This window comes from Gobius niger (assembly GCF_951799975.1).
Source record: "Gobius niger genome assembly, chromosome: 11".
In the NCBI taxonomy this organism is placed as follows: Eukaryota; Metazoa; Chordata; class Actinopteri; order Gobiiformes; family Gobiidae; genus Gobius; species Gobius niger.
In genome coordinates this window covers 29,350,380-29,374,833 of record NC_136862.1, presented here as the reverse complement: position 1 = coordinate 29,374,833, position 24,454 = coordinate 29,350,380, and the positions used below count along the sequence as shown (strand labels likewise).

Genomic DNA, 24,454 nt, shown 5'->3' with positions numbered 1-24,454 from the left:
GCCATGGTACTTGTGTGAGGATTTCCGTCACAAGAACTCGCTTTACACTCTGGGCTTCACACATTGGCTGAATTTATTACTAGCCGGCTGAAAATATGGCTTGACCCCCAAAACCTACAAAAGGTTTTTCAATGGTTTTCTGTAGTATCAGGTGTGCTTATTAACATACTAAATGTCTACCAAAATCTGACCACTGGAAAGGTCTCATTTTCAAGATGGCGTCCAAGAGGGTGGCGAGATCCTCCTTTATTATTCATCCTTTTGGTGTCTAACCCCATGTGTTGGGTGTCTAGGAATCCAATGGGCTTGTTCAAATTGTAGTCACATGATCGCATAATTGTATAATAGAAATCGTGGACAAATACTCTATACATTAACATAATATATTAATATATTAAATGCTAATTGATAAAATGCTAAGATAACAGAGAGGCTAAAACCCTTCCAGATCTACCATGTCAGGGCCGACATGGTCGCTCACCTCGCAGACTTTAGTGAATATCTCCGCGAGTAAATGTCGTAGAGACTTGCCTTTTATTGCGTTGGGAAGAAGAGGGTCGGGGCTTTAAAACGAGCCCATCCCTGCCCCTCTAAGCCTCTGGGAAGCGATGTAAGGTTGCGTTGAAAATGTGTGCCGTTGCCGTGACAAACTCGCTTATGTTAATATATAGAGTATTTGTCCACGATTTTATAACATAATTATGTGATCATGTGACTACAATTTGAACAAGCCCATTGGATTCCTAGACACCCAACACATGGGGTTAGACACCAGAATGACTTGTCTAGGATGAGTAATAACGGAGTAATGGGCATTTTAAGGATCTCGCCACCCTGGACGCCATCTTGAAAATTAGACCTTCCAGTGGTCAGATTTTGGTAGACTTTTAGTGTGTTAATAAGCACACCTGATACTACAGAAAACCATTGAAAAACCTTTTGTAGCAATTTTTGGGGGGTTAGGTTTTTTTTTCCATATATGCAGCCGCCTATACATTTGTGAACTTTTTTCATCTTGTCAATAATGTAGTAACCAGCCAATAACGAAATAATGATGACATTATCGGCCAGTAAATGGTTATTACATTATTGGCTCAACAAACTTATTACGTCATCAGTTCCTACAAACCTCAGACAGAAAGGTCACATCGAACCTTTTATCTGAGGCAAGACAAGAGCGCGGACATGAAGTATTTGTCTGCACTCTTATCAAACAGGAGAAGAGAAAAAGACATCCTTCTGGGCAGGAAAAATGTGAGCAGAACCAATGAGAGTCCCGACATTTACATAGAGGAGAGTGAATCGGAGGGCAGGCGCAGCAGTAAAGAGGGGAGGGTTTAGGAGGAAGGAGATGGGGAAGTCCCGCCCCCTCAGTGTCCTGAATCACAGAGAGGAAACAACATCAGCTGAGACTGCTGCTCTACAGACAGGTAAGACACAAAACCCACTCATTTCAATGGGAAAATAAACAACACTATAGCATGTGATCATCTATTTGTCATTTTTAGAACTTCAATATAAGAGGGATTTTTTATCATAGAAATTACTTTAGAATTAGACTTAGATTAGAACAACTTTAATGCAGCTAGTTTCTGTGCACAGAATGTTTTTGGCTAACTTCCTATTGGGCAGAATAGGGTAATGACTACTTCCTGTCAACATTTCAATGTAAATTATAAACATAAATAAAGGGGTCTGTTTAAAAAAAAATAAAGAAAACTTAACTAAAGGTCAAGCTGAGTGTGTTTCATAAAAATCATTTCAGATAGTGGAGTTATTGTAGCTTAGCCTTTAGCTTCAAGGCTTAAACAGCTACAGTTGTAAACACTGCGGTCATCTCCGGTCCAAGCCAAGTCCTTCAAAGTCAATGGAGTGTTTCCTCTCGTTATAATGCTACAGTGTGAATGGATAGAGCCCCTGCAGCAAAGAAAGACACTTTTCTAAGGAGTTGCATCAAGTCCTCGGTGCTAAAGTCCAAGTCAATTCTCGAAATCTTATTCCATTTGATCAAGTCAAGTCTCAACAAGTTCACGAGTTCACATTTTCGGTTCATTTCACTTCACGGTCTGTAAAGCAAAGCAAAGGAAGAAAAAAAAAAGAAGTCACCGGCTGCTTCACGACTGAATAGAATATAAAAATAAAAAGTTGGTGAGGTCAAACTAGTTTTCCGTGGTTTCATTTTAGAAACACAAGCTCACATCGCTCTCATCGCCTTTCACTGCGCGCCGTTAGCTTCTGTTTATGCATCCAGCTCCAGTTACGGTTTGTGCGTTTGCCCCAAGCCATTCCAGGAAATCTAGACTCAAAAATTGCCTCGGCATCGAAACTGAACAGATAAAATGCCTGTCATGGGAATCTAGTAATAAGGTCAGTTTGAAAGCGAGTTTGCGGGTTTTGCCGGCCCCATAGGAAAGCAGATTTTGAGGTGTTTTAATCTGATGGTCTCCATGGGGGAAGAAGTCAAAACAGAGATCAAGGCAAAGTTTCTCTGATTGTTGCCACCACCAACACGCACATGACATCTGTGACCACAAGCCGTCAGACACAGCTCATACACAGCCACATCACCGATACCTGCAGTGTTCTCTTTATTTAAACTCCAGTCCAGTTTCCAACACGAAATCCAAATCCAGAGGCAAAACGCTCCAAAATCTGCAACTGTAGACATCCTCATGGCTTCTCTTTCGATCATCCGGTCTGAAATTCTGTTTTCTGTTAAGTGTGGCTCGAACTGTTGAACGCTCCATAGACAAACACAGCAAAAACCTTATCTTAATCCTCTATTGACATAACACAATTACTTCAACAAGCAACTATTCCTGTAGTCCAAACGAGTCCTTTGTGTTTTAATGCTTTGTACAAGGCTATTTTTAAACATCTGAACTCATTACTCACTTTAGCAATGCTTTCCTGGTAGAAACGATCCAATTCTTTTTTCCGTACACAATGAAGACATATTTTAACCTTTTAACCCATACCTGAACCGAGGACTTTTTCTCCAGTTTGGCATTATGCAAATGTAAGAGTGTCAAAAAAAAGCAAGGATGAAAATGCAATGTGATGAAAACGTAACAAAAAGCGATGAAAGAGCGACAAAAACGTGCCAGAAAAGCAGCAATAACACAGCAAAAAGTGACAAAAACACCACAGACAAGCAGTGGCAAAAGTGATGACAAAGCCACAAAAGAGCAACAAAAACGTGATGAAAACATGACAACAAAAAAACACTTCAAAAACCTGGCGACAAATAAGACAGTACACCATTGCTCCCCAGTCAAGAAACTTTTAGATTTGGGTAAAGCCAAACTGGAGAAAATGCGCTCGGTTCAAGTGGGGGTAACAGGTTAAATATATTAGACACTATATTCATTTTGACTGGAGAAATACAATCAAGTGCAAAACAGTTTTTTTGCCTTTTATTTGTTACTATTTCACAAAGATATTAAGATAAAGTCGCAGTTTTTGTTGTGTTTGTTTATGGAACTTAGTGCAATTTGGACCCGGAAGTAGCTTGGTTGTCATGTGTGATGTCACATTTGGTGAGGATTGTCAGGAATCAGGAAGTTCAACAAAGAAGTAAAGGCACAGAAGAAAAGACATACGTACATGGGCTAAAATTTAAATACGAAAAACAAAAACCATATGTTTACATACACGTCATAAAAAGACACATTTGCACACATTGACATATCCTGTGGTCTGACGGAAAAAAAAGAAGAAAAATTTGGCCGAAATGACCATCATCATGTTTGGAGGAAAAAGCCTGAGAACAGCATCCCAACTGTGAAATACGGGGGGCAGCATCATGCTGTGGGGCTGTTTTGCTACTGGAGGGACTGGTGCACTTCACAAAATAGATGACATCATTAAGAAAGAACAATATGTGGAAATATTGGAGCAACATCTCAAGACAAAGCAAACTGCCCATACTGGTTTGACTTCGTGAAGTGGTCATCACAAAGTCCTGATCTCAATCCAGTTGAAAATGGATGTACAAATGTGTCTCAGTTACACCAGTTCTGTTTGGAGGAATGGACCAAAACTCCTGCCAACTATTGTGAGAAGCTTGTGGAAGGAAATCCAAAACGTTTGACCCAAAATATACAGTTTACAGGCAATGCAACCAAATATTAGTGAAATGCATGTAAACTTTTGGTTTTGTAAAAAGTAATTAAAAAAATTGTGTGGAAAATTCTATCTGTAATTCTTCTGGCATTTTCAGTTAGAATTATTTGTTATAATTCTAACTGACCTAAAAAAAAAATCTGGTTTCATGTCTGACAGTTAGAAAAAAATGCAAATGAATCTTTTTATAGTGTATGTAAACAATGTAACACATCTGGTTCCTGCTGTATAGAGTAATGTAATAAAAAACGTTTTAAAATTATCATGCAAGCAATTCTGGACCTTTTGTTTAAGGTTTTTTTTGGTGCTTATGTAATAATGTTGTAGCTGCAAAACTTAACAGATCTGATTAAAATATAAGGTTATAGTTCACATATGCTGTTTTGAATTAAGAATGTTATCAAAGATAGTGTCCATATCTTTCTACTTTTGTGCCCCAGTTTAGGAACCACTGGCCTTTATTCATGGTGACTGTGGTTCCCGCAGTAAAGTAACACAATATATGGCGATATCCGGAAAGTGCTCACTTTCCCACCTCCTCGTGTGGTGAAATCAGTGCATGAAAGTTGCTCCCTGACCATGTGTCTCAAAAGGGCTTTGGGGAATTTGGGAATAGTCATGTTTTGTCATCAGATATCTGGAAACAGTAAGAGTTACAGGTGTTACAAAAAGAGACCATGTGACTTTTAAGAGATAGTTATGGTTCAGTTGCTGGGCCTAGTACTTGATTTCTATATTGAGTGAAAGTACAGATTCAAAGTAGAAAGTAAATACAGGAGGGCTGGAGCCAAAACCAGTAAATTTGTAAGAGGTCTAAACGCCAAACCGATGTGTGTCCGCGTCCACCATGATAAGAAGCATACGAGTAATGCTGTCAGGTAGGAAGGAGGTATAGGGCCTCAATGCTAACTATAATACCTCCTTTAGCATAGGGAAGTCTGGTGGTTCCCCAGCTGAAGCGCTAGATCACTAACTGCATAGAGATCTAGCAGTTGACCCTATGAAAGGTTAAGGACTTCAGACACAGCCGAAATCAATTGAAATAAATACGGCAACACGATGGGGACAAACCTTCTTCCTTGTTGTGAGTCATTGGCATTGGCAGCACATCTGCACAGCGCCACCGACTGTTCTGGAGTGTACATTACTGTGCTTTTAAAATGAACAAAACCCAGACAAATGTTCTTGTGAAAAGGGAGAGGGGTGATGTTGAGTGAGGTGGGAAAGAGCCAAATGGAAAGGGGCTGGATGGGAAGTTTGTGTCAACAGCTGTTTCATCCGCAAGTTTTTTTTTCTTTTGCTGCTCTTGAAGAAATGGAACTGGACAATGTGTGGCTTCAGCAAGATGGGGCCACGCCAAGATTTCAACAGTTGTTTTTTTTTGAGAGAAGCCTTTCTCCATGCGACTGATCTCTCTGAGAGGGGACGTAAACTGGCCTGCGTACTTGCCTGATTAAGCCCCCTATGACTGTTTCCTGTGGGCTATCTCAAATCCCTGGTTCATAACGATCGTCCACAGACCTTGGAACACCTAAAGAACATCATCCAAACCCAAATTGCCGATTTAGTTGAAAGAGTGGACCAAAAAAAGGACAATTCTCCAAATAATCTGCCAAAATAATAACATGTTTTGTTTGCTTTTACCTAGTGACATCCTGGACCATGACTGGTCCGTGCGCTCCTGAACTCGTCTCCAAAGACTCCTGTCCCAACACAACACCCACCACCGCTCTCTCTCCAACCGGGACACCGCTCGAATCCCGCTCCCAACCAGACCCTCCTGAACCCATTCGAGCCCAACCCGAGCCAAGTCCGCCTTCAGAAGGACCAGGGGAGAAGAGCAGTGGGCAGTCCCAGGCGCTGAAGCTCTTGTGTGGGGCAGAGGAGAGTCGATGCGGGGTCTGCAGACACTTGGCTTTGGCCTTCGTTTTGGTGGTGTTTTCCCCCCTCATTGCGTTTGGGGTGTGCGCGGCTGACATCGTGACTGGGGAGTGCTGCAAAGTCGACGACTCCGAAGAGGACTCGAAAGGAGAGGACTAGGTTTTTTGATCATGGCACTCTGAATAAAGAGGCCGTTTTGGGTTTGAACACCCGGACTGTGGAGAGTGTCTGCGTTTCTTTCCGTGTTCTCGTCAGCCTAATAAAACATGGACAGAAGACGAATGCTCGCGACCAAGATCTGGTGATCAGGTGCTGCAGTGGGATCGCCTCCTGCTCCTGACAGATTGTACCATTTGTGTTAAAGCCAGGGTCACATGAAGAGGACAATTTTTTGTGAAGAACTTATGCTGTTTTCTATACAGTGGTTCTGAACAAGTGTAGCATAGAGACCCGTCTTTAACATATCATCACATGCCGAGGCCTGAATAAAAACAAAAAAAGGTTTTCATCATAATAGTATTAATGATGGGCGGATCAATACCAAAATATCGCCATTTGGAGCCAGTATCGAAATAGCGATTCTCCAACTGACCTTTCGCAAAACCTGCCCCAAAACGGTCACTGTCCTCGCAACCATTGCTATATCCGTCATTCTGGTTCAAGAGTTCAAATACCTACCTCGAAGTTCTTGTATCAACTCTCATGTTCAAAAAAATCACATCAAGAATCCTCACAACAATTAAATTCGGTCTTCACAGCTTCAGATATGTTCGTTCATCAGTGACATTTTCAGGCAGCTAGGATGTTTCTGCAAACTACAAACGAAACCACTTTTAGACGAATAGAATCACTACATAAAAAAGCTTTAAAATGTTTTGCCTGTTTCGTACCACCGTATTCTTGAGACGTGCGATCTTCTGAACTTGCACCACGGCCATTAAGGCAAGTGCCCTTCAGACGGAACACCTTTGGCCAGATTCTTCTTTCAGTCAGGGGCTGTAACATCTGGAGCAGCATCCCTCTCACGATGAGATGCCCCACGCTTAACACATTCAGGACTCGATTTGATTTTAACCATTATTATTTATTTTTTTTAATCAACAATGTGCTCATTAGAGCCCACAGATCTCCTGGTGCAGGACTGAGCCAAGTGTAAAGATCCTCTAAACAGGTGTTGCTTTGTAAATAATAACTGTACGTATTTATGTCCTCTGTTTGAACTGTGTGACCAGCCCTCGCACAAATTCTCTATTCTGTTGTGCAAGTCACAGAACGTACATTCAGATGTTTTCAATGCATGAATTGAATGAACAAATGCCATCTTATGTCTATGTTTTATGGTAAATGGTAAATGGTCTCAACTTATATAGCGCTTTTCCCCCTACATTAGGCACTCAAAGCGCTTTACAGCAAGGATCCACTCACCCATTCATACTCTCATTCATACACCAATGTACGCAGACACTGGGGGCAATGTGGGTGAAGTGTCTTGCCCAAGGACACAACGACAGTGTACACTTTCAGGAGGTGGGAATCGAACCCCTGACCTTCCGATCATGAGACGACCTGCTCTACCATCTGCGCCCGTCGCCCCACTTTATAATTGTTGTTGGCATGGTACGCCTTGCCACAGGGACAACAGTAAAAAACTAGCTTTGAAGCAAATGCTGACACATTTACAGAAATGTTCATTAATATGTACTGTCCCTGTCAAATAAACTAATAAATTATGAAATAAAATGATCTGGACAGAAAATAGTCCACTTATACAAACTCCTTATCAATGAGTTTGAACCCCAGAATAATGAGATGCTTCATCTTGAGATTCCAAGAAAGAATAAAGGTGATGCTTTGTGGGAGATTATGACTTTGGGAATTTGGTATTTGGTTGACATTGCCTTTCACTCCCATCTTAACCGTGTGCATTTTATCCCAGTTCGGCTTTACCCAAATCTAGAAACTGATCTTTTTCCTTTGTAGCCATGTTATTGCTTTTTCCACGTTCATATTCATCTAATTATTGCCACTTTTTTGTTTATTTTTTGGTGTGTGGCTTATTTATTGTGTTTTGCATCTGGGAACGGACCTCAGCAGCACATTCTGTCTAGAGCAGGGGTCACCGACTTTTATTAGAGCCGAGAGCTACTTCAAGGGTATCAAGTTGTTTCGGTGTGACCAGTTAATCATAAAATAAAATTTTAAAAATCCCCTAAACATGTTACACTATTCAATTCATGATTCAGTTTTGGTTTTCAACATAATTTTTTATTTTTTTTCAAATAAAATCTTTGTACTTTCTGCTGGTGTGAGTGCTTTCAACAATGAATGTGTGCCCTCTGGTGGTGGTACCGTGTAACTACTATGAGAATATATTGTAACATACACACTATTCAGGGTGACGCATGCTTTGATTTCTATTTAACACTGCTCAAAACTACATGTACAGACTCTCGTGTTGTATTTCACACTGAAGTGGCCTAAATGTGCCTTGTAATACTTTAATAAATGTTTTTGTTGTTCTTGGTTTCATGTCTGTGACGTTAACGTTACCATCACATCGATTTAACCCTCGTAAACAAACAAAAACAAAAACAAAAATCAAATACAAGTTTTCTGCAAATGTTTAAAAAGCCTTTATTCAAATCGAATGGATGCTTCATGTTTGAACATTATGTGCGTGTCAAAATACATCTGGTTTACACTGCGTGGACGACGGACCGTGGCGTCTGAATAAAGGCTTTCCGTCGCATTTCAAACTGGGCAACATTAACTTGTATAGGCTTGCTAATAATCATAAAATCATTGTATTTATTTGATGCTAATTCCAAAATCGGGACCACTCTCAAAGCCTGTTATTCATTGCAAACATCTCTTACACTCGTTTACGATGTAGAAAAAAAACAAAAAAAAACAAGCGTAGTCCCGTCCATTTCTGTTGGTCTGATAGAACATCGTTGGGAATGGATTATCTAAACTCTTAGTTTATAAAAAAAAAAAACAACAACCACCGTACAACCTTCTAGGTTAGTTTTGGCATGTTCTTCTCTCCGTTATAATAAAAAAAATATAACAAGGCATGCATATAGTTTGTGTGGTAATGCACGTAATCGCGTTAAAAAAAGGTTTGGAAATACAAAAATCCATGTACGGTGTTGGGTACATTTCATAATTGTACCATCTCTTTTTTTTGTTTTTATTTCCTTTTTTTTGGCCCGGTTTTATTTCAAAAAGGCCAAAAACAGAGCGTGTCCAGAAAGCAAAGGGAATGATATTTACGATTGAGAAATGACTTGATTGAAAATGTGACCTCGCGTGTGCGCATCATTTTTCTTTTTTTTTGGCGACAATTTATTCCCGTTATATAATGCGACGTCCTTTTTTCCAAAACTTCAAATTCCTTCAGTTATCGGTTGTGTCGATTATCGGAGCTCGATCGCACAAGTGAACTCCGATGTTTCAGTAAAGGGGGGGCCTTGGGATTGGCAGTCAGGAGAAGCTGGAAAGCGAGCTTCACCTTCAGTTAATATGTAGAAAAATATATGGAAACTGAAAGTAGCTAACGCGTTCTTCGCACATTTGCTTTTTTTTTTCTTTCTTTTTTCCCCCAACTTTTCAATAATCATCGCCATCGCCACTTGTGGAACACATTTTTCGCACATCACTTCTGCTTGGTCACTGAAGCCGCCCTGTTAAACATCGACGACCGCTTTCCTCCTCCTTCGCGCTGCGTCAGGCTGTTTAAGGAGTTGAATATCCACCTCTCATTGCTTAGACTACTTTTAATTTACTTTTTAAAAAATACAATGATTTGCCATCCACCCACTAAACTGTTTTTTAAAGGCGTAATCTGACTATTTTTAAGCAACAATGTGGTTTCCTCACGGGCTTGTGTGTTCGGAGGAATCTTGCAGCCTCCACGGCAAAATATCGGAAATGTCTACACGGCCACAAGATGCGAAGCTCCGCCTTTTACCAACAACGCCACTCCCACTGATCTGTGACGCTACAACGTAGAGAAAAAAAACATCACGGTTTCCGACACTTTGATGTGCGAATGCTGCTAAGCGTTGAGTTTTATTGAAATATTGTAAAAAAATCATGAAAAGAAATGATTAAATTACAATGAGCCATGTACGTCGTTCACTGTTAAAAAGATGACTGTAATGTATACAACTATATATATCGGGGGAAAGAGGGATGTTGAGAATCATACCATAGTTCATGAACTTCATGTACAAATTTACAGTTATATAATGCAATCTACACTGGACAAAAGAGCCGAGGCGGTAAGACGGACACTAAAGAGGTTGAAAAAGAAAAAAATTGGAAATCCGACGCCATTTCTGCCCGAGTGGCGTTGTTGCCGTCTTGGAAAAAAACGCACGTGAGAAGAAGATGCGCGGGAATGAACGAGTGAATTCCTGTATCTGTTAAGTGCAAAATGTCCAACCATTGTTAAGTCTATTGGGATGTCTTGGTGGATCGATGTCGTCGTCGTCGTCATGGTGATCATTATTATTAAGTGTTGGTTGATTGGTAGATGTGGATTTGGGGGTTGTTGGGGGGGGGGTTTTAGTCGATGTATTGGGAGAGCCAGCGGAAACCCTCTCCGTAGCCCTGTCGCTTCAACACGCTGCACATGAAGACCTCGAGCGGCCGCGTGTTCAGGTCCTTCAGGGGGATGGTGCCCTGGGGAGAGGGGAACACGGGTCAGGAGAGAAGAGAGAAGCTTACATCTCTGTTGGGTTTTACAATGGATAAGAGTCTTGCAGAGATGAATCCAGGAAGTAGCAAGAAAAAACCGAGAGGGAAGATCGGATAAAGACAAATGAGTGAACGTGGCTAATGTTATGCTAAGAGCGGCAAATGCTATTGATTGGCAAAATCGAAGGACTTTTTATCTCAAAGCTAATGGCTAGGATCAAAAAACATGAATGGCGCAATAACCTGAATTTTTTCTAGCAGTGGAACACATTTAGTTTAGTCTAGCACACTGTCAACTGTATCCAATTATGAAACATTTCTATCAATTTCGAACTCTCATTCGAGTTTTCTTGTATTTCTGTGACAGTGACCCTTTAAAGTGACTCTACAAGTGGTGAAATGTGCCGATAAGACTCGTCCCTCATGTATAGGGCCTTTAACAATAACAAATAAAGTATTTATACTAAAGACGGTCAAAAATGGGCCCCTGCTCTGGCACGCTAGCAACAAGTTGAAACGTCACCAAACAAGGGAAGAGAACACCAACAGTGAGGCAAGGCCATTATGGTTATAATGAAAAAAGAATTTCAGATAGTCATGAGTTTTATGCATGGACTGTGTACCTTTCCTGTGGTCTGCCCGTAGAGGCCGAAGCACTCCCTCAACCGCTCTTCACTGATGGCTTCTGGCCTGTCGATCTTGTTCCCCAGAATCAGAATAGGCACGTTTCCGATCGTCTCGTCTGTCATTAACGCCTGGAGCAGAACACACACACATTCAACATCCATTGTTGTTATTCAAGTCATATTGGGATTAAAAACCTTGACTTCAGAAATTTTAATCTCATTTTCGCTCAATATGGACATGCTGTATCCCATTTCAAGCATCCCTTTAACACTTGCATTACCCCCAGAAGGACTCGATTACTGACATAAATATGAGCAAAAAAAGGTATTGCAAACTTTGCCTTCTTTTTATATGAAAACATAAAAAAAGACAGTCATATATGACTAAAAAATATGGCGAAAAAATCTAAACAATGGATCAATCCAGGTTTATGTCCATCCATTTATTTTCTTCTGCTTAATCCGGGGCGCAGAGGTGCCCAGACTTCCTGATCCACGCACACTCCTCTAGCTGTTCTGGGGTTTATATTCCCAGTATATTTATTATATTTATATTCCTAGTTATTTAGTTGAAACATTAGTTACTAAAAGATTTTTGAAAAGGGGATTTTGGATATCTTTTTTAGTTTTTGATTAAGCTTATCATTTTGCCTTGCTTTTTGGGTTCAAGGTTCAATGAATCAATGACAGGAATTAGATATTAAAAAATCTCTTTAAAAAAAAAAAACTCCAAGCTTTTGTTTAAAGGGACTATAAGGAGTTAAAAAAAATTATGTATTTTCCTCCCCCTACATCCTCCTCCCCCATCCTGCACTGTCACTCAAATATGTGTTAATTCGGTCCGAAGTGCTGTCGTGCATGAGCTTAATATAGAAGGTGCAGTTATGCGTATGACCTGAGGTGGCAGTAGTGAGTATAAAATGGCCAACTTGCATCTAGCCCCTTTAATCCAATACAGACAAAGTTCTTTGTAACACACGTGTGTGTATGTTACCCACTGTCTGCCAGAAAGGCCATGACCATATTTGGATTACAGCATCATCTCTTACTCACTTACTAATCAAAGTGTAAATACATATTTTGTCCCTAAAGGCGTCATGCCCTAATAACTTACATCAAGTTCCGCCTTGGATTCAGCCAGTCGGGTGAGGTCTGCACAGTCCACGAGGAAGACGATGCCATTGATGGCAGGGAGGTAGTTTTTCCACACTCTGCGGGCTGAGCACAAGGGCAAAACAAAAGCATTATCAGCCTCAAACAGTCGGTCCATACACTGCTGCATCTTTGGATAATCACTGCCTCTGTCCTCAGTCACTTGTTAAAACCAAGGAACCATCATTACGAGGGTCGACAAGGCACATCTACAAATCACGGTGCGTGTAGTGACCTTGTGCGTGTCCTCCGAGGTCGAATGTGGTGAAGGTCATCCCGGCGATCGTCAGCTCTTCAGAGGCTGCGAACAAACACAAACCAGAGTGTGTTACAAGATGGAACCAAACATTCAGAATCAAACGTTCTGAGATATGATGGTTAAGTCATAATAATGTGTCTCTTCATTGGGGTGATAGTGTGTAGGGGTGGGATAACCTGCTAAATGAACGATTCTATTTAGTTTACAAGCTCAGACAAGATGCTGCAGGTGAATAGGCTTTTCTTTATTGTCAACACTACTTACATTGTGTGATTCTCATCGAACACATTAAACTATGAATGAACACATGCCGGAATTATGTAGGGAGAAAAGAAGGGTGAAATAACTCAAAACAAGGACACCCTTTATTCTTGGCATTTTCTCAATGAGCTTTATAAGGTCATCCCTGAAATGGCTTAACAGTCTGTGAAGTCAAAACCATTTCTGGAGACGACATTGTGAAGCGCAATGAGAAAATGTCAAAAGTGCACAGCAGTAATCCGAGCAAAAGGAGGCCATTTTGAAGACCATTTCGCCTTCAGTGAGAATCGACAATGTAAATAACTTGAAATAACCGAAAAAAACAACCACCTCCAAATTTTGACGGGTACTGTGTATATAAATAAAGATCATCTGTATAAATTCAAACTTCGCCTCGTCTTTGGGTTCAAAACGCAGTAAATCAGGCCTGAAAAGAGATTCTTGATCTCATCGGGACTTTCCTGGCTAAATAAAGGTCAAATATAAAAATATGAAAAGTCCAAGACCGTACAGTTTGGAGTCTGTAGGAGAGGAGATGTCGTTTCATTTTGAGAAAACAGGCTCTAAAGTTTTGCAACGTCTATGCATCCGTCTGTATATCTCTGCTGTCTCCCAGAAAGGAAATTACCATATTTGGATGACAGCGCTATCTCGGTCGCCTTTCACATTAGACTTGGCTAGAAAATATGTCAATATTTGAGAATAAATACGTGTGCCAGTGCGCCGCAATGTCCTGGGAAGTCCACAGAACAAGCATAGTAAAGGCAAAGGCTTTTTTATTCTTCAGACATTGAAACTAAGATGTTAACGGGGATTGTACTTTTGCTCACTACCGAAACTCTGATCAGTTCACTCTGTTTGGAAACATGTTATTTTCAGCCACAAATCTGCACTCACCTGTCTCTCTTTTCCTTTAACCTCTTAACTCCCGCCTGAACCGAGAGGATCTTTTTCCTCACGTCAGCAGATTTTTTTTTTTCCATCATTTTTTTGTTGGGTCAACTCATTTTTGTAACTTTTTTGGTAATTTTTTGTCACATTTTTTTTTAATTTTTTCGTCAATTTTTATCACATTTTTGTCTTTTTTTGTTGTCATTTTTTGTCAAATTTTTGTCTTTTTTTTGTCAATTTTTTGTCATTTTTTGTCAAATTCTTATCACATTTTTGTCACATTTTAATTTTTTTTTGTCACATTTAAAAAAAAAAATTGTCACATTTTTGTAATTTTTTCGTAATTTTTTTTGTCAATTTCTTGTGACATTTTTGCCACTTTTTCATCCATTTTTAGTCACTTTTTTATCAATGTTCTCTCACTTTTTTGTCACATTTCCATACTTTTTTTCATCAGTTTTGTTGCTTTTTCACACCTTTTTCCCAGAAGCTTTTGGACTGGGGTAAAGCCAAACTGGAGAAAATGTGCTCGGTTCAGGTGGGAGTTAACGGGTTAACACATAAGGACCCTGGAGCTGCATCGTCACTAGTAGCGGCGAGTGGAGATTTGAGGGCTCCAGCGGAACAGGGCCGCCATGTGCCGACGCCTGGTGAGCCGTGTGTGTTGTGGGCGGATGTCGGGGACAGTAAATGTGGCAGTGCGTGACAGTGAAAAGGGGAGAGTCCAGTTGTCAGGAGTGTTGTCGCGGTTGTTGACTCACTGGGATGGAGAGTGGGCACATGCTGGCCCAGTCTGTCGTCTTTGAGCATGTGCAGTAGCGTCGTTTTGCCGGCATTGTCCAAGCCCAGAAATACTAACTTCCCCGTCTTCTTGTACAGTCCTGGAAAACAAGAAGAGAGAAGAAGATGGACTTTAGAAAACACAACAGTCTGCTAATATACACTGTAGTCATTATTCATTCGCTCCGTAATCTGTGACCGAAGCGAGGCTACCAAGGCCTTTCCGCGATCACTCCTTCTTGCATTTCTTTCAGGACCCATTGGTTTGTTTTCTTTGCTGTCCATGGAACACGTAGAGGCCTCAATTCAAAAGCCTTTATTCTCTTTCTGTCTGCCTTTTTAATAACTCTCACTTCCGTCGGTCACCACTGGAAAGACCATTGCTTGGACTAACCTGATCTTGACTGATTTCGATACATTTTTACCTTTAAATATGTCGGCAAGTTTGCTGAAAGTTGTTCCGATTCTCCTTAGCATTTCTCCATCACAGTTTGCATCGTGATGGATCACAGGAATCATCAGGAAATTAAAGCTCTCAACAATTTCAAGACTCTCAACTCCCAATCTTAAGTCCCCGATGTGAGCGGTTTGTTTTCTTTACACTAAGCCTGCTGCTTCACTTGCAGTAGATCATCTTTACTGTTCGTCACTAGTGTTGCGTCAACTGCATATCTTAAATCATTCATATTCCTACCTCAAATTCTTATTAAATTTAGACTTTCCAGACTAGCATTTCTCATTATAGTTTCACTTTATATGTTAAATAAATGGGGGGAAAGGATACAACCTTGTGTCACCCTTCGCCTCTATACCAAACCACTCTGTTTCCAAAATCTGTTCTGACCGTGGCCTCCTGTCCAGTGAAAGATTCTTGATGTTCTGGTTCAACCAAGCATCTCATGCATTTCCACAACTTCACATCATTTCCACAGTCAAAAGCTTTGCTGTAGTCAGTGAAACAGAAGTACAGGTCCCTTGTTTTCATGACTCAAAAGGGAAAACGATTTTCATTTAAAGGTGTCATCAGTCAAACTTATGATTTTTGCAACTTTAAAAAAATGGACAAATATTAAACAAGGATTACTGGACATTTCTATGTAAAATATCCTCAGCTAAATGACACATGCCATTAAAATAGCATTAGCAGTAGTGCATCCATATCCTCTTAACTGAAGCTGGTGAACCTTGTGCTTACAAAATGGTGCGGGTCGAAACAACAAGTATTGGTTCAGTATTTGGAATCGATGCCTGATCCGATGTTTTTGCCAGGGCCAGATCCGGTATCAGTGCATCCTTTGCTTTGAAGTTACACTATGGGGCTTTTTTATGAGGAAAGAGAACTTGATCTTTGTGCCTTTTGTTGGCCCAATGGCTTTAAGGGGGTTGAGCATGGTAAACTTTACTCGATCACGGTGGCCTCTGACGCTCCAGGACCAATTATTTTGTAGATCCTCTTGTGAGAGGGTCTTGTCGGGAGTAAAAACCTCCCAGAAACCCTAAAAACAATGGATCTTGGAGCATTGTGGAGGCCTCTAAAAAAAAGTGGTCACTGAGGAGACACTGAGGAGACACAGAGGACAGGGACCAAGAGGCATTTAATAGTGATTTCCACTGGATTATTTTCTGGCTCCAGCACACCCCTTTGCTTTATGTGTCTGTCATTGGGGCTACTGACTTTTTGTTTTGTAAGACTTCACATCCACACACTCTAATGCACCAAGATGAACAGCAATCAAATCAAAACTCAATTTGAGAGTGGCCGCAACATGATTCCAGAGCAACATTGCAAACCAAACCCCAATCTGTTTGTTTTGTAAATCGCCTCCTGTGCACTTGACCTGCTGAACCCTTGACCTTTGATCGAAGAATTACGGCCATTTCTGGGTCAACGTCGTTCAACTTTGGCGTCGGGTTTCCTCGCCCTCTCTGAGCTCTTTGAAGCCCGGCCTCCGTTGCTCACCTGCGCTGATATCTGAAGGCGATAGTGAATTTCTGACTCAGCTCTGAGGCTTGTTCGAGCTCGGAGCGGCGCCACCGGTCGGACCGGACGGACCGGAGCAGCCCAAACGTGCACGAGCGGCGGATGACGTACGCGCTCTCCCGTTTGGAAGGGGAGGATTGGGAGTTTTCAGAAGAGTGGCTGTGGATTGGCATTACGGGGAGGCTACACTTTGGACGGTGGCCGATAAGTCACCACAACATGCAACAGAAATCCCCTTTTTGTAGCATTTTGGTGAAGTTTATCCCTCATGTTGAAAAGAGAAGTGAGCAGAACAATAAGGTGAATACACAGATCATGCTAGTTCAGGTTTTCAGTGGAGCCCTTTGTATTTCCACAGTTAAAGACGCTGCAGGTGAATGGGGACACATGGATACCAAAAATGTCAATATTTGTGGATGAATACATGTGTGAAAGACGAGGGAGTGCGCTTCAGTAGTCATGATACACAGTTTTGTGTTTTGGCAAAAGACTATTTACAATGTAGATTCTCACTGAAGCCGTTCACTTATGAATGAACACGAATTTCTTCAAAATAGACGCCTTTTGCTTTGCACTTTTGACATTTTCTCAATGAGCTTCACGATGTCACGTCACCAGAAATGATTTGCCTTCAGACTGTTAAACCACCTTATGAGGCCCATTGAGAAAATGCCAAGAAAAGCATGTGACCATTTGGAAGAATTGAAAATATAAAACATTTTTTTGACTCATTTAATCCTTTGCTGTTTTTCCTACATAATCCTAAGTGTTCATTCCTAGTTTAAAGCCTGAGAATCACACAACGGAAATAGTGTTGGAGATAAGCCGATACATTAAAAGTGTTTCCAAACTTTTGACGTCGTGCGCTATATCACTAGCTAAAAATGTCCGCCTTCACCCGCAGCGTCACGCCTCACACATTACACACATCAAACAAAACGGGTGCGTTCCGGTTACTCACCTAAAAACTGTAGTACACTATTGAAACTACTATAAATCCACTGGAAGAGGGAGGACATATCCGGAGCTGGTGGGTCCTGAGGAGACAACAGGCAGCAGGAGGTTAGAGCAGGTTAAACAGTGAGGGGGAGCTTTGTGGTGCAGATCTCAGGGAGTTTCCCGGGGGTCCTGCGGGGCTCCAGTAACACCAGCAGAGCAGTGCAGGGACCTCTAAAGAATGTGTCTTTACACTGGCCTGGTCAGCCAAACACTACAACCAAGGTGTAGTTATATAATGATTACCAGTGTTGGGTAGAGTGAAATGGAACTAGTGTGGTATGGATAGAACTGGGTACCGTTAATGGCATCGAGAAAAAAGCTTTAGAGCCATGATTTGATGCTATTGGTCGTCAAAACTTGAGGAAAAAAATGGGAGGGAAAGGGAAAAAAAAAAGAAAGAAACAAATGCAAAAGGGAAGGAAAAGAAATAAATTAACATTATTGTTCTGTTTTTGGTTCTCGTCTAGATGATGAATAGTTACAATACTGTTATTAAAAAACAATACATTGAAAATAATCCAGTTCTACTAATAATTAATGTTCATCATTCACATTTTTTTTCCCTTCATTAAAAATGAATACATGTAGCTGATTCAAGGACTGAGACCTTTTACACAAACCATGGCTCAAACAAAAACAAATACTTTCCTCCAGTATAATTTAACATCTTACCACCCCTTAAGTGAGCAAATTTGCTCCAGTTATTATCCAGGTGTCCAGGCATTACCCAAATCAAAAAGCTTCGCGACAGGAGAGCAATAGTCTAATGGCTCATTTGAAAACTAAGACCTACAAAACTGATCTTAAAAGGATCTTTTTCCAAGCGTTGTTGCCATGTTGTCACTTTTTTCACTTTCTTTATTAGCTCATTTTTGCCATTATTTTACTGAGTTTTTGTCACTTTTTTTGCTGCACTTTAATCGCTTTTTTGTCCAATTTGTGCCACTTCTTTTGTGGCTTTATATGGTCATTTTGTAATACTTTTTTGTTGCATTTTCATCCTTGTTTTTGTTGCTATATTGGTGTTTTTTTCCAAGAAGCTTTTAGATTTAGGTAAAGCCAAACTGGAGAAAACTTGCTCGGTTCAGGTGGGGGTTAAGAAGTTCAGGAACAAAAATCTTTCATTGTCTCGTCCAAACTCCAAAACGAGAGTCCGTTTCTGCCACGCGTTGCGTTCTCGTGACAACATTCTAAAGAGCCTATAGTTTAAAGGTGTGTTATGGAACTTTCAGAGACCCGGCGGCTCTATGGTGCGCCAGGTTCAATTGCTTTTAGGCGTCCAAATAATGATCCACTTCAACATTTGTCATTTTGTTTTTGGAGGTTTCTTTCAAATACTGTATTCATTCTGTCATTTTGCTGACGTGACGCCTTCTGAACCAAGATGGGGTCAAGTAGTGCTGTTCCGAGACCAGTTTTTCCCCATCTGTGGTTCAGAGATGTCGCCGATACCAGTGCGATGCCACAGCAAGTGAATAAAAGCAATAACAAAGCCATATTTAAAGGCACACTGTGTAACATTTTTGGCCTATACTGTTGCCATCAGTACAATAAAACATGCTCCTATAGACACAGAATATGCCATTACTGCAGTGGGTAATCAAAGAATGGATCTGGATGAGGACCCAACCTATTGACTGTAAATATCAAATTCTGCTGACGAGCTGGAGACGTACCCACTCCTGGTAAAGCTACCGTCATGTCTTAGGACTTAGGAGAGCTGATCCGCTCACAGCAAAAGCACATGTTTGTTTGGACGTTTATGACGTATTTTTCAATGATAAAAATATCTGTCAGAAAATAAATGCTTCTATTTCAATTTTATTTACTGGGTAAAATTCTACAAGGTGTGGCTTTAATAAAGTCTGTGCATTGACTCTAAGTAGGCAATTGTCATAATTAGGGGTTTTATTGTCTGCATAGGCCAAAAAACTCCATTTAGTATCGGATAGGTTTGGGTTTAGATCAGGGGCAGGCAACGTCAGGCCCGTGGGCCAAATCCGGCCCTCCAGCACTGCTCCTCTGGCCCCCTAGATTATTTTGAGAAATTATTATTACATTATCACATGAATCAGAGAGTACTTTTAATATTATTAGAGTTAAATGGGAGAAAACAAGGTAGAAATACTGTCAATACACCAAATGAGCTCATATATTATGTACAATACTGACATTTGAAAGTGCAAAAAGAATATATCCTTTTAAGGAAGAAATGACATAAAATTAAGAGATTAAATCTAAGGTTTGAGTAGATTTGGTCTGGTTTTAGATGAGATAAAACCTCTATCTTTGGATTAGTTCAAACAGACTCAAATTCAACATAGAAGAACTTTAATTCAAGCAATTCTAAGTCATTTATTTCATTTAAGATGGTCATTTTTCCAGTGTTGTGCTTTACTTTGGGCTAATAATCAGCGACTTCGTCCCTCGGTCTGTTTACAATACAGAAAATCGGCCTCTGCTAAGAAAACTTGCCTACCCCTGGTTTAGGTACTCGCTGATACCAGGAAAATCAGTGGCATAGGCATCAAATCTGATTCCAGGATCGTATCGGAAAAACCCTGGGGTCAAGCATCACAATACAGGTGCCTCGATACGATACTTGGGTCTGTGCTCACTGGATCGTATCGGGCGGTATCGTACTTCGCGATACAAGCACTCGCTCGGATCCAAATGCTCGCCACTGAAATCTTTGCACTTGTCCCCAACCACGTCAAGTTTTTGAAAATCCAAGAGATCTTCACTCCTCACCCAGCTTAATTCCCCTCTGACGGTAACATAAGCTCCATGACCAACCTCTGTCCCACATGATGTAACAGTGAAACAACAGCAGCGTGGGCCAAAGAGCAGTGAGCGAAAGATCAGAACCGCTCGCGCACATGTCGGACACGCCTCCCATCGCCGCTGTGGACTTGTGTCAGAGTGGTTAGCGCCCTGACCTCACAGCGTGGAGGCACCGAGTATCCACAGTCGGACCTGCTTCGCCGCGAGGACGAATCTAGTTAAAGCACACGCCTTACACAAATGCCAGCACTCCCTCATGGGCCAAATCAAAGCCCTTGAAGGGACAAAAGTTCATATAACGCTTCTGTTGACCCATTTGCGTTTAAAACCTGCCAGATTTGGTTCCATGAAACTGGGAGCACCCTACGGTTACCTAAACAATGTCAAAACAGAAATTCAATCATAAACCTTCTTTCCAGAGCATCTTTATTACAGTGCTGCATTTTCCGTGATGGGTCACAACACAGTCAAGGCCTTTAGACGGCGGCGACAAACAAATTAGGAGCGAAATGGGGCAAACAAACACACTCTGCCTCAGGGATTAAGCGTTTGTGAGTATTCCCTTTCAAAACGGCCGCCTTTCTCTGAATCACTGCTACATTACAACATAACTATTCACCACGTATGACAGTTTGAGAACAACTTGCTGCTGTGAACCTGATATTTCAAAGGGAAGCTCGACAAATATGCGCATACTGTCGTGGTTTTCCGGCCTCCCACCATTTATTGTCATTTTCTAATCTCAATTGTGTGTCATGACTTGCTCTTCTCTTCGGTCCCTCGCCGTGAGTTTGTCAAAGCCACCAGACCAGCCTGTAATGTAACCAGTCACAGCACGCACCCTGCATTTGCCTGAGAGAGAGAGTCGGATTATGTCAGCGCTGGTTGAACCTGAAAAATAAGACATTTTGTACAGTATATGAGCAGAAAGACAAACAGCCCACGGTTTTAGAGCGTTAACTTGGCTGCTCTTTTGCATTTTCTGATATTTAATGGGTTGACTTTTATGCAAGATGTGTATATAGAAGCTCAGAACATCTAGTAACTCCTGACAGAGCGACACCGGATTTGGAAATATTTTTAAGAACTTAAAGACTCAATGGAGTGGTTTGACACAAAGTACTTTTTACTCATTTTTATTCATCAAAACTCTTACTTGTGCAAATCTATTGAGCTTTGTTTTGATTATTTTTGTATTGGACCCACTATAATCCACGGATGGCAAACCCCGACCCAAATAAGAATTACATTTCGAATATATCAAATGAATATTAAACAAACACTACACAAACCTATAAAGATGAAAAAAAAAATCATGACCAAAACAACTGTCATTTTTATAGATTAAGATGTTTCTAGACTTTTATAGATATATATATATATATACAAAATATATATATTATTACCCTAACCCTATAAAAGGTCCCATACCATTCCTTTTGTGTCCCGACCCACCAGTTGTGAAACACCGCTTTAAGTATTCAAGAATCTTTGCAGTTTTATGTCTGTCCTAGGTATTACAATATGCCTGAAAAGTTACTCAATACTCAAGTAGAAGGATTAGCTCCATCAGTATCATCGCAACATTATGCTTCCAGGAACTGAGCGAAGACTGACCCTAATATTTACTTCCCAGGGGAGATGCAAGTGTCTCAACCATAGCCAAAGCTTTCTTAACTAAGCACACATGGATTGGGTTGTTGAAAATGAAAAGACATATCGCCTCTTGTTGAGCTATATTGACCAAAGCACTGGGGGAATCTCTTATTTTCCACTACATGCACTGGCCCAAAGGTTCATAAATGCTTTAATTGTCAATAATCAGACAAAATTACACCAAGTACAGCATGTTTCAACCACAAATAAACATATATAGGCTTTCCGAGGGAGTCATTTCTTCAATTTCTTGGTACGTAAAACGTTTTCCATAATGCTTTACATACAATTTGTCTGCTTCAAAGTATAGTTTAATAAAGTACTGCGTGATGTAATCCACTAGATGAAGGAACAGTGTCATAATGTATCACTTCTTATGCATTAGCTACGTCAAAAGACAAGCAAAAGCAACAGTTTTCAAGTGTTTCCTTTTTTCACATTTGACACGGGTGGCAGTGGACGTCCAGGTCAAGGATCTTCGTGGAGTTTTGGTGAAATAAAATCACGACTTTTGTCTTATTTGAGTGAATATCTGGTGAAGATGGGTAACAGGTCGCTAGGCAGACGCCTCGGCTACGTGTCATATTCTCAAGCAGCGGCGACGTAGCATCTGGAGGCTACGTTAGCAAAAGCCAAATAATAGCATCAGAAATCCACCGAAAAGGCTCTGTAAACGCACGCGTATGACCACGTTTGTGCATTTGCCTGATAGATTCAGCCAAACACTCCGACCCGGCCTCAAAAAGGGGACGGAGAGGTGTCAAATACATGCCATTTTCCCAGTATGTTAGCGCTAGCATTAGCAGCCGGGGTAACATGCTAACCGAAAGCCGTAACCGAGCCTGCTTCCCCCCGCCGCTCGGAAGGGTTTATTTAGTAACTTACCCGTTGTTTCAGACGTAGATCGGTGGTGTGAGTGTGATAGCTCGTATATTCATGTAAGTACAGGCTCCTCGTGTGATGCCAGGTCCTCCTTTCCTGGGTTTTCGTGTTTTGTTACTGAGCCACGACTGCAATGGCTGTCTATTCCACACAACTCTGCCCAGAAAAACTCCAGCCCAGCCGCTTCCTGTTTGTTTCACACTGATCAGTCCGACCGGAGAAAGCGGACACGCGCCGATGTGATTGATTATTAGGTTATTAATTCAATTTTAAAGAAACACATTACTCCCAATACATTGAATAAAATACAAGTATTTATTTTCTTACAGATATATATATATATAAAAAATAAAATAAAAAAAATAACATGTGTCTGCTGAGAGGGTCTGCCTCTCACCTGACTGTATCTTTACTGAGAACGGGGACGTCTCCAGCTTGTCTCCACGTTTTTTCTTTTTTTACTAAACGCAGCCAAATATGAGATTTAAATAGGTTTGGTCCTCATTCAAATCCATTATTTGATTACCCACTGCAGAATTGGACTTTTCTGTGTTGAGCTGGTCATTATGAGCATGTTTCGTATTGTTGGCAACAGTGGCCTATGATCCAAAATGTTACGCGGTGTGCCTTTAATATTAGGCTATAGTTGTCATGCCAATTAACCACAGAGTATGCTTCTCCAAATGGATGATACAGGCCAGGGCATTGGTGATGGAATATGTTCTGGTACATAATCTATTGCAATTCCAGATTTCCAGCTGGTTTATAATGCTGATACTTTATTGACAGCAAATGTACAGACAAAAAAAACCAAACAGACTTTGGTCGTTGCTCCACTATTTTCCTTTACACTTAATGTCTCACAGGAATTATATGATCCATCTGCCATATTGCATTGGTTCTTTAACTTTCCCCATCATATAGGCCTACCATCTACACATAAAGCATGGCTAAACAAGAAAAAAACATCTAACTTCAACTTTACTAAAGCATAAATGAAAGTTATCTCAAATTGGAAATACTCTAAAAATTAAAAATTGCAGCTGGCCCTGAGTAACACCCGAAAAAAGCCAAAGCACCACCACAGTTTGAGAACCACTGTCGTTTAGTATCTGAGATGTACAGGCAGTAGTCTAAGCAGAGATGCCCAAACTTCCACACACACTTCCACAAAATTCACTGAGGGGATCCTGAGGTCTTCCCAGGTCTTTAGGTCTTCCTCAAAGCCTTTTCTGGGTGGAGGAGCAGCGGCTTCATACCGAGCTCCTCACAGTCGTGCTACAAACTGGTACAAAGCATATCTCCTCTCTGGGATTAATTGTACAGAATTTCATCCATGTTCAAATAAACATGAATTAACAAAACAAAATTCCCATGCGATTGAAGAGCACCAAGCCACCAAAGAAAGCTGATTTGAGCACCATTAGTTGATTTATGACTTTAGAATTAAACTGTGGAATGTCTTAGTGAACA

The 24,454-nt window shown here is 40.8% G+C and overlaps 1 protein-coding gene and 1 long non-coding RNA gene across 2 annotated transcripts in view; one reads left to right on the top strand and one right to left on the bottom strand.

Moving 5' to 3' along the window:
- LOC306970430 overlaps window positions 1-24,454 on the top strand; it is a 441,258-nt gene that overhangs the window by 5,026 nt on the left and 411,778 nt on the right. The window lies entirely within an intron of this gene.
- On the bottom strand, window positions 9,616-23,163 carry sar1b (secretion associated, Ras related GTPase 1B). The gene is made up of 7 exons (XM_079566390.1): window positions 22,985-23,163; window positions 17,622-17,697; window positions 14,661-14,780; window positions 12,724-12,789; window positions 12,451-12,554; window positions 11,334-11,465; window positions 9,616-10,695 (listed from the first exon to the last, which is right to left on the bottom strand). Exons 2-7 carry the CDS (start codon window positions 17,677-17,679, stop codon window positions 10,579-10,581), a joined length of 597 nt encoding a protein of 198 aa, XP_079422516.1. The 5' UTR covers window positions 17,680-17,697; window positions 22,985-23,163; the 3' UTR covers window positions 9,616-10,578.

Bases quoted from the DNA above. Each gene is read 5' to 3' on its own strand.
- sar1b (XM_079566390.1), bottom strand. From the start codon at position 17,679: ATGTCCTCCCTCTTCCAGTGGATTTATAGTAGTTTCAATAGTGTACTA. The intron at 12,790-14,660 runs GTGAGTCAACAA...GTTTGTTCGCAG, and splicing joins TGTGCCCACTCTCCATCCCA to CCTCTGAAGAGCTGACGATC. The intron at 11,466-12,450 runs GTAAGTTATTAG...GTTCTGCTCCAG, and splicing joins AATCCAAGGCGGAACTTGAT to GCGTTAATGACAGACGAGAC.